At 44.9% G+C, this 17,697-nt stretch overlaps 1 protein-coding gene across 3 annotated transcripts in view; it reads left to right on the top strand.

Moving 5' to 3' along the window:
• The first annotated feature begins 1,259 nt into the window (after window positions 1-1,259).
• ASB2 (ankyrin repeat and SOCS box containing 2) overlaps window positions 1,260-17,697 on the top strand; it is a 30,826-nt gene continuing 14,388 nt past the window's right edge. For 2 of the 3 annotated variants that reach the window (XM_067295625.1, XM_067295624.1), the window contains exons 1-5: window positions 1,260-1,517; window positions 8,448-8,711; window positions 14,932-15,098; window positions 15,669-15,824; window positions 17,310-17,555. In XM_067295625.1, coding sequence (XP_067151726.1) covers window positions 8,467-8,711; window positions 14,932-15,098; window positions 15,669-15,824; window positions 17,310-17,555 — 814 coding nt within the window. In that variant the 5' untranslated portion in view covers window positions 1,260-1,517; window positions 8,448-8,466. Of the gene's footprint in view, window positions 1,518-8,447; window positions 8,712-10,349; window positions 10,409-14,931; window positions 15,099-15,668; window positions 15,825-17,309; window positions 17,556-17,697 lie in introns of those variants that run through there. The other variant, XM_067295626.1, reaches the window with a different exon arrangement.

The raw sequence follows: 17,697 nt of genomic DNA, 5'->3' as shown, positions 1-17,697 counted from the left end.
GCTAGCTGACATGTTGTCAGGGATGTAAGAATTTCACACCCTCCTGGCAGTGACAACCAGGGTTCCTTTGCCTGCCACAGTAACTGCTGAATATCCTTAACTATGGGCAAAACAATTGCTCTAACATGCAGTTATGAGGGGCAGATCATTTAGTGGGTAGCAGAGAAGGTGGATGTGTGATATAATGGCCTGAGCAAGTTGGAGCAAGGAACAGGTAAGGAGCAGTCACGGAGAGGGAATGAGGTTGATCCTGAAAGACTCTAAAAGCAAAGCAAGTGAGTTGGAAGAGATCATATATTGGTAGATGATGCGGTCCTGCTAAACGGGCTCCCTTCAAGATTGATCTTGCTAAGCCTTAGGTGAGGGGTGTTTATGCACTGACACTGCGAGTACAACTAGCCTGAGGCTCAACAAGGTATTCTGAAGTAAAAGGAGACCCATTACATTCTGCAGTGTATTCTCCTTATATGCATTGTTTTGCCACTGGAATCAGTGAAGTAAGAGCTGAAGGAAAAAGTGTAGGCATCATCTTGATTTCATATTATGCTCTTCCCCTGCATTCATTATATAAGCTGGACAATACATACTACCTTTCCAAATTGGGTATTATCCCCATGTTCCAGCTAACCCTATAGTGTCAGTTCTTCTATATGCGCCTGACTATTTTCTTCTAGCTCATCCTTGCATCAGAGCTCTCTCTTCCCTGGCCAACTTGCCCTGTACCAGATGTGGGGAAGATGGCTATCATTTCACATTTATGGCCTCAAGCAGTCTGACATAGGGTCTGTCTTTCATATTTACATGTTATAAGAGCAGTTCTTTCCCAGTAGTAAGCTCTTATAAATACTACTTGGAACAGGTTCACAGCTGCTTTTGTCATCTTTTGGAATTCTGAAGTCCCACATTTGTAGCCTTAAAAATATACGAACCATTGTAAAGCATCAATAAATACCCATGGTCATATTTCCCCCCCCCCTTTTTTTTTTAACAAGCAGCAGCTACAGGAAAAGTAAATTGAGCTCCTTTCTCCCCAATAAATAAAACTCTCCTGGACAATATATTTTACTTCAAAATTATACGGTAATTTCTTTTTTTTCTTTAGGTTCCAGAAACATGTCCATATATGGTCTGCTTGTCAGCGACAATAAATAATGATGTAATAGAAAGGTCAACTTTGTGCCATTTAGCTACAGGATGCTTGATGAAGTGAAGTTCCACAGATTAATGCAACAAAAAAGAACTTTAGAATGGGTAAAAGTTTCTCCCGTGCATCTTCAAACAGGAAATCTGAGATTCAGAACAACTTATATTTTGGCTTGTATTCACTGATCATGGGGTGATCCAGAAATAAACTCCAGGCTTCAAAGTGAGACTGTTTCAAAGCTGTCCTGCAGTTGATCGAAGCATCCAGGCAAAGCAGGGAGATGAATACCAACGAGGATTTTCTGAATTAAGACTTAATCAAGGAGATAACTCATTTCAACAATATTATTAGCCTTTTATTTCAGAACAAAAAGGTAATGCAAATGTGCATGTTTTGAACTTGTTTTGCATTTTCAACCTGCCAGTTTGCTGTGGCTATGCAAATACTTATTCCTGTAGCAATTTGTAACCTAACACCCTAACACAGTATTTAGAGTTTTTGTGTTTTTGCTTTTGTTTTTTTAAAATAAGCCATAAAACACTTACTGTTTAAAGTTAATTCTGGAATAGTTAAGCAGAACTGTAGCTCCATCATTTCCTTATTTTTCTTTTACTTTCAGATGATGCTTATGTCTTTCTCCCTAGAATAGTTTGCTCAGAAATAATTGTTATCGTTGTTATGACATGCTAAGGTACAGTGAGTGTAGTGTGCAAGGTCCAGTGTGAAGAAAAAAAATGACAAAAGTGAATGATTTCCTTCATTTAAAGCTTTCCAGTTGGTACAACAGAAAGCTAATACTGCACTGAATGCCATATGAATTGATGCTTTCTGAGAAGAAATCAAAGTATGCAATATATACATTTGCAGTAAAGAATTTGTGCAGAATCATAATTTGATGGCATTATACAATATGCCAGATTGATAGGTGACCTGTTTTGACAGCTGGGGCTTGACAAGGGGATTTGTTTACTTGGAGAATTCCTTCGGGAAGACTATCTTTTGCTTCCTTCAGCACTGGGCTATAACTTGACCGGTTTGCCTAAGCTGTTAGTACAAAATATGTTTGCCTGTTGCTGCAGCTGGACACCATAAGATGTTGTTCTTCTAATGCCCCACTTCTTATGGGCACTGAAAATCTTTCTGTTTTTAAAAGAATTATTTATTTCCAAGCATACCTGGAAAACTGAAGAGATTTATCTTGAAACTGACCTAAAATACAGCAAAAATGTCAGTATTTCAAGTGCTGTAAATTGGTCTAGTTTCCATTGCCATCAGAGGATCTGGCCTGAAAGGTGCAGCAGTAAGGACTAAAGTGGAAGCTTGGTTTACTCTAAAGAGTTTCAGTCGTGTCCTGCTGTGTTCAGAAGTAAAGGTTAACACATGGAGCAGTATCTGCAGAATCTGGGACTCAATCATTTCTTGGAAAAGAAAAGGCAAAACAAGCAAATCGCTCCTCTTCTCTTTCTTTTGCAGTCTCTTAGCTACTTGTTTTTGTTTTTAGAAATGTGGTTTATCGGACCCTGAGCCATAAATACTGAGGTTCTGTATTGAGTTACAAGCTGATCAGGGTAAACTGAGTGCTAAGGCAGGCAAAGTCCCAGCTCTGCTCCTTTAATGACCTTGTCGCTCACCTGCCACCCTCCTCTGATGGACAATAAGTAATTCTGCTAATTCTGCTGCCTGGGGTCTATTGAACAAGGACAGGCAGCCATGCTAAGCTTTTCTTTAAGGAAGTGCTATCAATGGGGACCAGTTGTTTCAGATGCTAATGGTATTGAATAGCGGTTCTGCATGTTCAAAGCCAGCTGTAATCCTTGTTGTTTATTTATGTTGCATCAGGGATCAGAGGCCCACTCTCCCAAACACTGTATGTTGACAGAGCTTGTAGTCCAAATATAATAACAACGTAATTGTGTTTGTCTATGGATTTTACCGTAGTGTGAATGGTTACTAATAGTCACCCTGGTGAGTAGTACCTTTGCTTTCAGTGAGCTGCCAGGTACAGCTGCTCATTAACGCAGGGAGGAGCACCACAGTTTGGCCCTGGCACAAGCATTTAATTTCTTCCCTTATGTTCTTGTCACTGAATGCAACTAAGCTATCTGTGCATGTCACAGGCCTGATTTCTATGTCTTAAATAAACAAACTCTCGCTGAAATCAGGATAGCAAAATTAAGAATCAAGTGGGGATATTGTTTATGTGGAGAAAGCAGGATCAGGCCCTGTGTGGAAATGGCGATAAATTTAGATTCAGGAGATCTTGTCAGACTGAGATATTAAATGGCAGCACAGACAGCAAAATGCTAAGATGTGTTTCTACCAAGAGAAATCAGTAATAAAGCAATTCAGACCTGAAGGCAAACAGTTCTGTAATGAATAATATTGACACTGTAATCAGAGCTTTTAAATTCAGGTTCTGTTCTTAAGGACAAGCAATGCTATTGTGCTATCTGTTTGCGAGAATGGGTTCTTGGACTGTCAGAGAAATGCAGGGGACAGCCAGACATTAAAACCTCCCACAAAAGCCTGAAGTTGGAGTGAACAGTTAACCCAGCATTTAATTTGTAAATCTGATTCCAATATTTTAAACCTACAATAAGCAGGCTTAAAGAAAGCAAACAAACAGATTCCTACTGAATTTAGAGAGACTGCTTTGGTTGGATCTTACTTACCTGAACTACTTCAACCATCTCTACAAACAAAGATTGATTTTTTTTCACACCTTTCTGACAGAAGGTGGAAAATATTTAGCTTATAGCACATCATTAGTCTAGTTAGCTTTTGTAAAGTCATAGTAGGTAGTTCACTACTAACCTGATGGCTCTGCCACCAGATCATATTATCTTAGCCCTACGGTGTCAGTTGAACCAGGGTCAGTCTGTGCGACTGCAGCAGTGTCATATAACGTGACTGAGCTTATCCCACAATGAAAGAAGGTTAAACTAAATCAGGTTACTCTGGATTAGCCTCAAGCTAAGGGCATGCACTTGGTCTGTTACCACTGCTCACCTGGCTTGCAGTAACTTGTTGCAGAAATAACTTGAATCTGTGCCTGAGCCCCATGGCTCTATAGCTACAAAGAAAACTATTTCCAGGTGGAACGGGACGGTGCCAGGTCTGCTCTGCGCATTGTCAGGGTGCTCTGGGCTGCAACACAGAGAGCTGGCATGCTTCTCACCCTCGTGGCCTGATTCAGACACACCATGCATCTATTATCCACATGATAGCACAGTCCACAAATGGAGCAGGTTTGAGCTTCTATTAGAGGAGTCTTGCTGATCCATCCCTCTACCTAAGAAAACCGAGTTTTCAGGAAGATGATGAATGAAGCAGAGGGGCTTGTTTTGGTGGATTAAAATATGCCAGCAAATGGAGTGGGTATGTCACTCTGAGCAAGAGGAAACAGTGGGAAACAGGAGAGAATGGATTCGTCTGAGAAATGAACTACTTAACCAGAGAATGGTTTCAAACCAAACTTGAACTGTCTCTGTTAGGGGGGTCAGGATAACCAAAGCTTTCAGCTGCTTAGGATGGGCCTGAAAGCTGCTAGAACCCCAAATATGACAGTCACACCCTCATCGGGGTTGTGACAGTTAGAGGAGGAGAACTTAAAGCTTTCTCTATTTTGGGCCCCACAACATTTCTTCCTGCAGGATGAGTCAGTGGCAGGAGCTGCTGCCAGCACTGTTGTTTCTGCACTCCATGGGACTCCTGTCAAAATATTTAGATTGGTGAGGATCACCATTGTGTAGGGAAGATTGTCCCATTCCTTTGTGAATGGAGGGGACCTAGTTAACCCGTACAAAGAAGTGGGAGGTGAAATAGAAATGATCCCCGATATCAAAATGTTCTTTTTCCCTCCTTATGCCTCAGTTAGGCATGAAACAAAAGGAGGAGGGAGAGGAAGATGTCAGAAAATGGCCTTTATGCCTAGATCCTTCAGGGAGATAGGAAGGCACCTAAATCCATTAGCCCCTCTGTTGGAGTGAGGAGCTGCATTGATATTGATCTCCTGTGTGCTCCTCAAAGGAGAGGGAAGGGACTCCGACAGCCAGCTTAAAGACAAAGTGAGGCTGGACCCGCTGTCCACTCTGCCTCCTGCGTAGTCATGAGTTAAAGAAGAGGGGTCTGCACCTTACGCTCTACTGAGGCAGGTTCCTCTTGGAGAAGAGGTCCTTAGTCTCCACTCTCACCTCCTCCTCCAAGGATTCTTTCTGAGTTTGCGATTAAAGGCAAATGCAACAAACTCATCACCTCCTTTAGGAGCTCACAGATCCCTGCCTCTCCACTGATCACTTAGTTCAGGTCTCTGAGTCATCATCAGAGCTAGGTCTCTACATTTAGGCATTGCACTGTTGGGTGTTGAAGATAAGCCATCTGATTCCAGCCCATGGGCTCCACACATCCACAGCATGCCAGTTACTAAGTATGTAGGTTGACAGACTATAGAAGTGCTGTCTAGAGTGCCAGGAACTGAGCAGGCAAGCAGCAACAGAAGCTGTTGGGAAAAGAAAGCTGTGTCATGGTTCTTGGTTAGCCATGGGATGGAGTGCAACCAAGAAGAGGTACTGAAGGGGCTGGGGTGCAGGGAGGGGCCAGCAGCTCTGTTATCGGAGCTATCAGCTCTTTTAAATGCCTTGGCTTAGTTCCTTTGGATAGACAGGGATCATAGCATAGGCCTCAGATATGCCCACGCTCACTGAAAAATATAATCAAAAGCAGCCTTGAGAGATATGGCAAAAAACAAAAAAACAACAAAACTGGTTGTATTATTTACAGCAACAGAAGGTTTTATTTTGGCAGTTTTCAAGGCTGTAAAACACACAGTGTATTGTAAAGAGTAATAATGTTAATCTGAAATCTGCTGGGCTTCTCTTTACCCTGAACTCTTCCCACTTCCTCTGCAGTATGCTTGAAGTCTGAAGTAGATGCAAGCAGCGCTAGTAGATGTAGAAGACACCATTATTTATGAAGTGATATGTTTAAATCCAAGATTTTAAGCTTCTTGCAGCTTAATTCAAGCTCTTGCAATTTCTTTAAACTTTATATTAATTGATTTATTTTTAATTATGGTTAAACTGATGCACATAGATATGGCTCTGTTATCATTTGGGGGAGTCACAATTTCCTGCACTGTCAGATACCATTTCCTCCATGTCAGGACTGTCTCTTGGCCATATGCGCAGTAGCAATGATTATTAGGGCATGGTAGTCTACTGGAGTGAGGCTCACCGCTTGCTAGACTCCCACCCACAGGGATACGATGAGCCAACCTTGTCATGCCACTGCTGCTGATATGGGTGCGATTCCCTGTGAGAAGTCCGGCTCTCTGTGAGACACTGGGAGCTGGAGGAAAAGCCCCAGCCAGCGGGAGAGTGCAGTTAAATGGGGGAAGGAGAGCAGGGGTGTTAATTTTGTCAGCCGGCGCTCTGGTGTGGTGGGTGGCAGCTACCAGCCTTGTGCAGGAGGGGAGGTGGCTCCACAGTTCTTGCATGTAAGCTGGGGCAGGAAGGTGGGCGCTTTCCCAGGTACTTAGGGCAGGACAAATTCTGCAGGGCTCTTGGTGCCTGGGATCTCTTTGTAGACGTGCGTGTGCGCAGCACTCCTCTGCAGAGCTGTTTGTATCCTTATGGTGTCACATAAAGTACCTGGCAAATGTCGTTTTCAACCAGATGCCAGGAAAAGCACGTGGAAATGATGCAACTGCTGGGACAGAAAGCTGAAGTTCGAGAACCTCGCTAGGGCACGTTGTGCTGATGGTGTGCTCTGTTCTGCCAAGCACTCAGCCCCTCACCTCCCAAGTGGCAGGCAGTGCCTTCACCCCGGTCCTGCAGGACACCCAGTAAACCAACCGCCAAGGCAGCGAGTGCTGCCGGAGGGCACAGTGGTCATGTTGGGGAGCAGCGCAGGCTGGTGGCTCCCCGGGGCCAGTGTCGGGGGGCTCCCCAGGGCAGCAGGGCCAGGCCTCACCACCAGGGCCCATTCCACAGCCCCAAGGGAGCAGGGCACCAGGGAAGCCGGGGCAGCCCCAGCCCTGGCATCAGGCACCACCACGGGGACGGGGACGAGCGGAGGCCGGGCAGGGCAGGGCGGTGGCAGGGCTGGAGCCAGCACTGCTGCGGTGTCATGGGGCAGGGACTGATGGCCCCGGGCTGGGCTGAGGCGGGGGCCTGGGGCTGGGGCAGGGGTGGAGGAGGCCTGGGGTTGGCAGGGACAGGGAGGCGTCTTCCCATTTCCAGTCTAAACCCTTCCATGGGCAGTTTGGATCCGTTTCTTCTCATGCCAGCCCTCTCCTTTACACAGCTTTTCTTGCTTGCTGATATGCTTTTAAAGAGAAAACCTGCTCCCTCTGGGCTACCATCTTCTTAACAAACCAAGTCTTTCCATCTCTTCTCATGAAATATGCCCTTGACTCTTGAACGCTGGAGGCCAGAATTGTCCCGGCATCCAGATGAGATCCTGCCAGAGCATTGTATGTTGCTGGTGCTAATACTTCCCTGTCATTGCTAGAATTACCACAGTATTTTGTATTGTCTTTGCCTTTTTTGAGTCCCTACTGCACTGATGATTCAGTCTGTGACTGCTGAATGTGCTCTGACGTTTCCCCTCCTCTCTCATTTCCATCTCTGAAACTCCAGTTTTCAGAAGATAGTCTTACTATGAGTCTTAAAACTGATGACCTTGAACTTTGTTCTGTGAAAATCAGAAAACCAGAAGTGAAACTGAGTAGTGTCATGTTGCTCTTCTAGATTAGTGAAACAAAGAAAGTCACTTCAAAGAGCAGCTTTGCATGTTGCTAGTGAAATCTTCAGATAGCATGAGAGAAACATCTCCACGAAGTTGCTTTACCCCGGCTAAGAACCTGCCCTTGCAGAAAACAGACAACCCTCTTCCCTTAATTTCCAACGATCAAGCAAGAGAAATAAAAAAATAAAAAAGAGATATACATTAGTGTTCTCCTAAAGAAATTAATTTCAAAGCTGTATCTCCTTAATCTGCTGGGGATTTCCTTTACCTATTTTTCTCCTGAACTGTGACAACCAGAATAAGTAGATAAAAACTTGTCTTACTTCCTTGCAGCAGCTCCCTTCCCTTTTTAACCAACAGATAAAGCAGTTACATCTATGTGACAGAAAGGAGTTAGTTCATTAAGTTTATATGCAGATTTAATGTTCTCTCCATGGTTAAGGTTTTTCTAAGGAATTCTGGTCAGTCTAATCAAGAGATATAGCTGAACAAGATCACAAGACAGCTGAATTTCTTTCATTTTCCACATTTTGATTGTCACAATCTCCTTTTACAGGAAAGCAAAAAAAAAAAAAATGGCTACAACAGCAGCAAATACTCAAAGAGAAACGATCGGCTGTGAGGAATACAGTCTGTACAGTAGCCTGAGTGAGGATGAGCTTATAAAAATGGCCATACAGCAGAGCCTAGAGGAGGATCCTGCGGGGCAGTCAGCTGCCCAGAGTCACCAGAAGTCGATCATGACGGGTCCCGGTGAGGCAGCCGCCCCCAGCCGCACCAGCAGCCACAACCCACCCTACCAGATTTACCCCTGGCAAAGGTGAGTGAGCCCGAGTTTAGCCTGTCTCGGCAAACAGGCTGCCCAGGAAGGGACGGCCAGCCTCTCCTGCCAAAACACACGCTGGCTAACTAATCGTACCAAGTGGCTTCAAATACTTCATCATTAGTTTGGAAGTCAGATTCTGGCATACATGCAATGAAGTCAGTGATTTGCACCTTCACAGTGAAATAAGAATCTGCTCAAAGTTGTCTCTGTTAAGCAACAAATAAAATAAGAAACTGGGCAGTTCTACAAGCTTTCTTGACCTAAAGAAGCCCTGTTGAAGTGAGCAGCTCCTTTCTCCTGTGGGGACACACTGCACTCCTGGCTTAGGCAGAGCCAGAGAGGGAGCACAGGATTTCTTATGGGAAAACATAGGAGAGAGGCCAAAAATGGCATATAAAACCATGTGAACTGAATACCTTCTAGATACTACAAACTCTAAAAGATGTAGTTATTTCAGATCAGAGTCCAATCTCAAGCGCGCTTGCTCTCAGCCAAGAGTAGCTCCAGATACCAAAGTGTGTAAGCATCCCCCCCTTGCCAGTGATGTTGTGCTCAGGCTGTGGGTTACAGAGACCTGCTGACAGTTTCAAAACCAAACTTTGTTCTCCTTTCATTTTTTAAAAAGCAGAATTCTCAAGGGGGAAGGGGAGTTAGAAAGTCAAAGAAGATAGAAAAGTATCCTTTCAACCTTTTTTTTTTTTTGTAATAATTGGAGAGTAACTGACGTTCTGTTCCTCCATCCTTCTCACAACTCCACTGTCCTCACTACCTCGCTACCAAAACCTCACTACCTGCAAATGTTTGATTTTCAAGGTCAGGAGACTTGGAACAATTTGATGAGCAGTAAGGATGCTTTATAGTTGCAAGATAAAAGATGCTTTGCAGAATGCAATCCTGCTCTAACTAAAGGCTTCTCGGTGTAATTACTGCACACTTGTATTGTCAGCTCTTCTGTGGGAATCTGACATGGGGGGAGAAAGGGCTACCCTGGCTGTTTGGTCTTGTCTTCCTTGGGGGTCCTTTGACACCTGCTACTTTAGCAAAAGACAGCATCTGCTCTTCTGTACATTAACCTGTCCTGCCTCTGCCTCGGCTCAGCAGCTTTTGACATCCCACTGGAAGAAAAGCCTTTGCAGAGTTTGTAGCTCCAGATATGTAGTGTTGCTGGACACTGCTGCTGCCTGTGAGAGCCGGGGCTCAAAATGGAGCTTGCACCTGGGGCCCTGGATCCTCCTCCACCCCCTCCTCTGACCTGCTTACATGACACTTCGGGAGGTGATGAATGTCACCTCGTCTCCTGCCTGCTTCCTGTGCAGTGGTGGCAGGGTTAACCTCACTGTTGTCTTATATGGTCATTTGAATCCCCTGACACTTCCTCAGAGGGCCAAAAATAATCTCCAGCCGAGAGAGCAGCTGAATCCAGTGCGGAGCAAGCCGTGGCCATCTGCTTTCATTCAAAGCCCTGACCGGCAGGCTTTCGCTCTCCCTCTCAGTGGGTGTGTGTGTCTCTGTTTCTGCCTCAACATGACCTGTTTCTCCTATTCGGAGTATTTCTCTTTATTTCATTCCTGTCATCGCCACTCCAGATTGGTGGCCCAGGCGAGAGGCCGTGCTCAGTCTTCCAGCTCGGGGGCAGCCTGGGGGGTCAGGCGAAGGTACGACGGCAGCCTGTTCAGCATGCCTCAGCCCGTGTAAGTGCCTTGTTTTCCCTCTCCCACTTTCCCCTGCGGTCAAAAGAAGCCTTGCTGCCCCCTGCCCTCCCAGTCAGCTCCTCTGGGCGGTGATGGTGTCTGGGGGGAAATGGTGGCATTTTGGGTGTCATCCAAGGGATTTCATGACCTGCTTAGAGGGGTCTTGCCGATATCTGCTCTGCATGCTCTTTGCCTTCCCTTTCTTTCCTCCAGCCTCCCACCTGCCCCGAACCATCACACTGTCTCTTGTGGGCAACCCCACCTCCAAACCTTCCTTGTCCTCTTCTCCCCTTTCATCCCTCTCCATCCCTCCAGTGCACATGTCTTGGGGACTCTGGGTCTCTTGGTAGCTCTGAGGTGACAGGGGACAGCAGGGAAGCGACGGCTGTGTTGTGGTTTATTTATATAGGCTGGCTCCCACATTGATACAGCAGATGAGGCAGATGGGTGCTGTTTGTACTGCGTTGGTATTAAGTTCATAGTTCAGTGGTGGGGGATGGTGGGGAAAACAAACATTTCATGGCAGTATATAAACAGGGTGAGAAAGTCCAGTCCTTCAAAGTAATGTTTTATAAATGCTTCCAAGATGCCGTGGCTGCTCCCTGGCACAGCAATACCTGCACTGTCCTGCCTCGTTGAAAAGGGCTGCTGGGAAGCCACACTGTATCTCACCCACCCAAGGAGAAACCACCAGGACAGAGTTTGACCCTCCTGGCTCTGTTTTGCCATTGGCAGAGACCGTAAATAAGCTTGGCTGAACACAGTCATGGTTGAGGAAAACAGATAGGAGAGGGTGTGGGCCGAGCTCTGCCCATGCATAGTGGAAGTGTCTGGACCATGATGGGTTTATTATAGCTCTCTGCCAGGCAGCGTAGATGTTGGCACCTGCCTTTAGGGATGAGAGGAAGGGTAAAAAGTGTCACAGGCAGAACTTCTCTGTACCTTGCAGAAAACTTTCCTCTGCCTTTTTTGTCTTCTGGTTCAAACACTCTTTGTTTTATCCATCTTACAAATCCCTCCCTGGATGCATTGTTATATTGACTACCACATCGTCACTCTTCTTCCTTTCATCTCTCTCGCCTGTCTCTATCTTCTCCCCCATCTCACCCTGTACCCTGCACCCTGTCTGATCTGGGCTCTGCCCACCATGATCTGCTGACATTGCCCTCACTGACATATGTGAAAACCTCTTTCTGCTGAAATGTGGGGACTCCCTCACCTCTATCACTTGTCAGCTCCCCTTGACCCCACTGAAATCACATGCTCTCATTATGTGATCTGCACTCCTTTCATATCTCTCTCCTGCTCTGATTGCAATGACTGAAAAGCAGGCTTTTTCTTCTGCGTCATATAGCTCAATAGAGTTCAGTCCACAACAAGGGCCACAATAATGCTGATAAACTACCCCTCCTCTGCTGTCAGGTGAGAGCAGAAAAGTGGCTGGGAAGTCACAGGGGAACATGTTGGCACAACTGTTTTCTGGCCCTGCTCTCAGAGCAAGGCAGGAGGTGATAGCTGACTTCACTCAGGAAGATGTTACTTCATGCTGTCTGCATCCCACCAAGCTGCCAGGAAAAGAAGGTGCTTCCTGAACCCTTCTGTGCACTACTGAACCTCTTCTGCAGCACTTAAAATTGATCCCACCATGCACCTCTTTTGCAATGAGTATTTATGAGTCTGGCTACTGGCCTTTGAAATGCATAGCTTTTTTGATTAGCCTATAAAGTCAAGATTTCATCAGAGCTTCAGAATTCCTCCTTAGTCCTAATACTGAATTTTTCTATTTCTGTTAAAATCCAAACAGCAGAATGTGTTTTTATATACATATGTGTGTGTGTGTGTGTGTGTGTGTGTACATATAGACCAACTCTGAGACAGACAAAAAAGAAGGATTTCACATGGACACTCATTAAAACTTCTGTGCCAATCTGGAATTTGCTTGGATAAAGCATCTGCAGCCGGGTCCAGCAAACCCCTTGTATTCCTCAGGAATCATTTAAGGTCAAGGGGCCTAACGGAAGTTTACTTCATTCAACATCTGAAGGCTCAAGCAGACCACTAACTGATTCTGCACACATTTTTAACCCTACCACAGAGATGCAGTATCCTCTGCTTTCACTGGGTTCTCAGTTAATGTGATTTACTTTGCATTTGCTGTGTGCCAACAAAATGCAAACAGACTCCTGTCGTATCCCACATGGCATGCAGTAACTCATTAAACTCCAGTAACTCTATCATGTGCCCAAGTCCAGGGTTGCGGTAAGCAGCCCTGTGTATATAACATGAAACTTTGCATAGCACAACAGATGGTTTTAGCAGGCTTGTGCCAGAGGCTTTTAAAGATAAAGATCCCCCACCTCCTTCTCCTCTCCCAGCCAAATATACCAATTGTTGCTATTAACTGACTTCAACAAAATGCTGAATTTTACGTGCCTATATAAAAATCTCTTATCTATAACTAACTACTAATGTTATAGTCCCTTAGGTACTCTAAGGAGTATGGGGATACAATGGGGTCCTTGGGACCTCAGTCCTGCAGTTATCAGGAGAAGGTCAGTTGATTCCTTCTGACTGGGTGGTGGCCAGGAAGGCAGCTGCCTGCTCTAGCTGTTATCTCCTCAGGCAAATTGCCTGACTTCATGTCCCATATCTCCCTCCATTCCAGTGTTGCTATTTTTGTGACTCTGCTGTCTTGAGATCACTGCTTCCAGCTATAGAGAAGAAAGAGCAAGTGGTACTAAGTACTTTTTCACCTGGAAAATGCTGTCTTTTCCCATTTATTGGCCTACCCATTGTATTCATGGGCTTCCACTGCAACCACTGAGTTTGTCCTTAGAGAAGCAGCGTGGTGACTTTTCTTTCAGTGCAATTATTAGTGTTGCACCAGACTGGCTTGAATACTTCTAGGCAAGCTGAAATTAATGACTACTGTGGCAGTTTCAGGCTGCTGGTCTGCTTAGCCTCCGCTGCAGGCCAGCAGTGCTCCGGGAAGCTCCCTCAGCATGAGTCATGCTACTCTCCCAGTCTCCATGCCCTTCTGCCACATGCAAGGTGTCACCATGCAAAGTGCCACCTGCAAGGTGGTGAAATTCAGTGCTGTTCCTGTAACCTGCACTAAATGCAGTGGTTGTACCAACAAGCTGCTTTTTGGGGATTCCACTGCTGAACTGCCCACGTTTTTGTGTCTCAGGTCTTGCTCTGTTGTAACATTTTAGACCTTTTGTTATAACCAGAGTTTCTAGCTGTTCTCATTCTCACTGCTGTGACTTTAGTCGTGTGTTGAATTCCTGCCCTGACAATGCAAGACGCTCACCTTTGAGACACTCATCTCCCTCCCCAATTTCTCTGCCTTCAAAACTGCAAGATTATCTCTTCAGAGTTAATTCAGCCACAAACTCTCCTATGTTTTCAACATCCTTGTGTCCTCTGTCTCTAAAAATATAGCCTATCTCCGGCAGAGGTTTCCTGGGTTCAAATGTACTATCACTGGGTAACATGAACCACTTCACTGCATGGCATCTGGTTCAGCTGTGGTTCCAGAGACCCCTCACTGATGTGGTCACTCAGGGCATTGCTAACTTGGCTAAGAGGTTTGCAGGAGTGGGCTTGTCAAAAAAAGCTAATGGGTCAGCTCCCAAGCAGGCATCTAGAAAAAGAACTGATTTTCAAGTGTCCAGCACCTAGCAGGTCTTGTTGTGACACTGGACACCTTTTCAAAGGTCTATAATGTCCAAAGTGGTTATCATTTCTGAAAATTTGAGTGCTTGATACTGAAATAATAGCTGGGGATCTCTAGGGTATTGTCATTAAGGGCAGCTCAGAATTCATTTCAGTGGGTAGATTTTTCTTTTTATCTTCCCTGGCCAAAGGAAAGAGAGCCCAGACCAACACCATAAGGTTTACAAGGTCCAACTGGAGTTCTCCTTTCTTGGTAGCTGGTTCACCTAACTTCTCATAAGAGAAATAGAAAGTATCTCTAAAACATCAGAACAAGATTTATTCAGAATTTCTGCTTTAGAGCTCAGCCATCTGCAAATTAAAGCTAACATTTCTTCAGTGGTGAAAAGGGGCAATTCTTCTCTAAGTTGATCTTGTTTATGAGATCTCACATGGAACCACCTTACCACATTTGACAGCAAATGGCAAGGTGATGTGATTATCACAACTGTGGACACTTAATGGTAGTGTACAGAACAAGGCTAGCGCTAGTCTCACCCAACTCTAGATTTCTAAAATGTAAATGTTTATGTCAGTGATAGTCATGCCTACACTTTCTTTACACTTAGTGGAGAAAGATCCGCACCTCCAGAGAGTGCTGCTTCTGATCCGTCATGACTGGCTACATTAGGGCAGATAGATTTTACCTCTAGTGACGACTGCAGCTAGATGTCCTAGGGCTACAAAAAGCTGTCATGTAGGCTGTAGATGTTCATTGTTTTTTGTCTAATGATACCGTGCTGTTGCTGTAAAAAGCTCCTCAGTAATGAAGAAAGCAGTAATCAATTTTCAACCTTGTTTTAAAGAGAACTTGACCCAGTGGTGGCAGCAATCAAGGATGGAGATGAAAAAGCAGTATGTAACATGATGAAATCAGGAAAAGACCTTTCTGAACCTAATAAGGATGGCTGGATACCCCTCCATGAAGCTGCATACTATGGCCAAGTGGGTTGCCTGAGCCTGTTGCAAAAAGGTTAGTGAAATTAAAATTAATTGATTACAAAATGGTTAAGAAGAATATGAATAAACCAAAAAGCAGAATTAGCACCAGCCCAGCCTGAGTGGGTCCTCGTGTGAAGTTCTTTTTTCAGCCTCTGTGTGTACATTAATTTCACCCTCTCTCTGAAGACACATTTCCAGATTGCGTCCTCAGCTGTTGTAAACTGCTAGGCTGCCACAGCAGGCAGCAGAATTACCTCCGTTCCCACTAGCTGAAGATCCAGCCCAGCCCCTCTTTGCCAGTAACTGAAGGGGGTTAGCTATCATATTGTGCTTCAGATTGCTACTGAAGAGCATTTACTCAACAGCTTTCTGCATCACTAATGGCAATAGATGCACATTAAAATCTAAGCCCGTGACTAATCTGATTTAGAATAAGTTCACCATTTGTTCTTAACTTACTTTCCTTACTAAAAAGGAAAAGAAAAGAAGAAATAAACAACAAAGACTCACCCAGAACTCTAAGGATAGTGAAAGGTGATTGTGCTTCAAATACTTGCGTACTACACACCACAATGACTGTGGGCTAATGGTTTCTTGACAGCGTACCCCGGCACGATTGACCAGCGCACTCTCAATGAGGAGACAGCGCTGTACCTGGCCACAAGCCGGGGCAATCTGGACTGTCTCCTCACTCTGCTGCAGGCTGGAGCCGAGCCAGACATCTCCAACAAGGCCAGAGAAACACCTCTCTACAAAGGTGAGCAGCCAAGTTCCCGGAGACGCTGAGCTCTCCTGGTGCCATCAGAGGAGAGCTGCTGGTGCTCAGAGAATTAGCCCCACATAGCTCTCCTCAGATGTGGTAGGCACACTAGGTCTTGCATGCAAAGACTCAAATTCAGCAGTTAGTTAGCTCCCATTTGTACAGGTAGGCATGTATCTCCTGCGTCTGACTTGCTGTGGCACAGCCTCTCCTCTCATCTGCACCAGGGACAGGGGATTGGTGCCTGCCGCAGGGCTACAGGCTGTAATGTGGGGCTGAGGGAGGGGGTGGGATGCTCAGGGAGGTCCTCAGCACAGGTTGTCGTGTGGGTCTCTGCATAGTGTCTCAAACTTTGTGAAAGCAGAAAGCTGGGTACTAAAGAAAACTGTTACTAAGAATGTGCTAGTCTTGATACAAAATTTTCTGGTCCATCCTGTAATAAAGAAAGAGTGAAAAAGTTATAATGACAAATTAGTCATCCTTTGTTTGTAAGCAATTGAACTCTGTAGAGCTGTTGTGCATAGGTAATTACAGCAGTGTCTAATCAGATAGTTTGCTTTCAGAACATGTTAGTGACACTCGTGAATGGGAGAGGAAGCCATGAGGATGTCTCAAGGGAAGAACCAACACTGAAAGGCAGCACTTCTATGAGAAAAAGACAGTATTATTTAAAAATAATAATAATTACTATAGACTGTGCTGGCCTCTCTCACTGAGCATTGTACAGCATATGCTAATTGGGGGTTGTAAAAGTGGCTACTTATTCTAGAGGCTTTTGATTTGGGATGCCACAGTAAAAGTGTGTAGAGAGCCTCATGACTTTGGATGCAGAAAGCAATGGAACAAATTAATAGAATAAAAATTTAAAAAAACAATTACATATCAAGAAAATACCTTTAGCTTAGGGTGGTCCTGAGTTGTGAATTGTGGCAGGCTGGGAGAATGCTACAAGCTCACCCCATTCTTATATTCTAAGGATCCTTTGCTGGCTACTGTTTGTTTGGTCTTTTTGTATTTTCTTGACTATAGAGCTTTATTCACAGTTCAAGGCAGTAAGATACAGGGTCAGTTTGCATAGAATTTGGACAGAGTCTTTAAGTCATGTGGTTTCTGTAACATATTCATTCTTCATGAATATCTCCTGCACTTCATCACCTCCCTGTGTCACAGTGATATCCAATTAGTACAAAGGTGCTGGGCTGCATCTCCCTCAGTATCAAGCTTGGTTCAAGTGCAGTACATGACAATTAGCCTCCTCCAGGTCTCAGCTGAAGACTGCTTTTTCTGCTACACCCTTTGCCTGCCCCGACACTGTCATTTGGCTGCAGCCTTGGCTCTCATATTGAACTAGATGGATCTTTGGTTTGACCCAGTATGGCCAAGTTGTGTTATATTGCTTTGTGCTACACGAGATGGATACTCAGAACACCTAGAGTCTTTTCAAAAGCTTGGCCGATATCTCTTTCCTTTTTCTCAAAACAGCCTGCGAACGCAAGAATGCAGAGGCTGCGAGACTCCTGGTGCAGTACAATGCTGATACCAACCATCGTTGCAATCGAGGATGGACTGCTCTCCATGAGGCTGTCTCCCGAAATGACCTGGAGATTATTGATATTCTTGTGAAAGGAGGTGCCAAGATTGAGTCCACAAATGCCTATGGAATCACTTCTTTATTTGTGGCAGCTGAGAGCGGGCAGTTGGATGCTTTGAGATACCTGGCAAAATGTGGTGAGTACAGTTGTGTGACTGACATGCCTTTACTCATTTTATCCTTAACATTTCAAAGTGCCTGTTAATTCTCCCTGCCTCATTTTTTCAATCTCTGAAGACAAGGCTTAGCCAGAAGAAGTGCTGAGCCCCTGTTGCCCCA

Source organism: Apteryx mantelli, chromosome 4, assembly GCF_036417845.1.
Source record: "Apteryx mantelli isolate bAptMan1 chromosome 4, bAptMan1.hap1, whole genome shotgun sequence".
NCBI lineage: Eukaryota > Metazoa > Chordata > Aves > Apterygiformes > Apterygidae > Apteryx > Apteryx mantelli.
The sequence above is the reverse complement of the archived record's forward strand: the minus strand, read 5'-3'. Positions and strand labels throughout refer to the sequence as shown.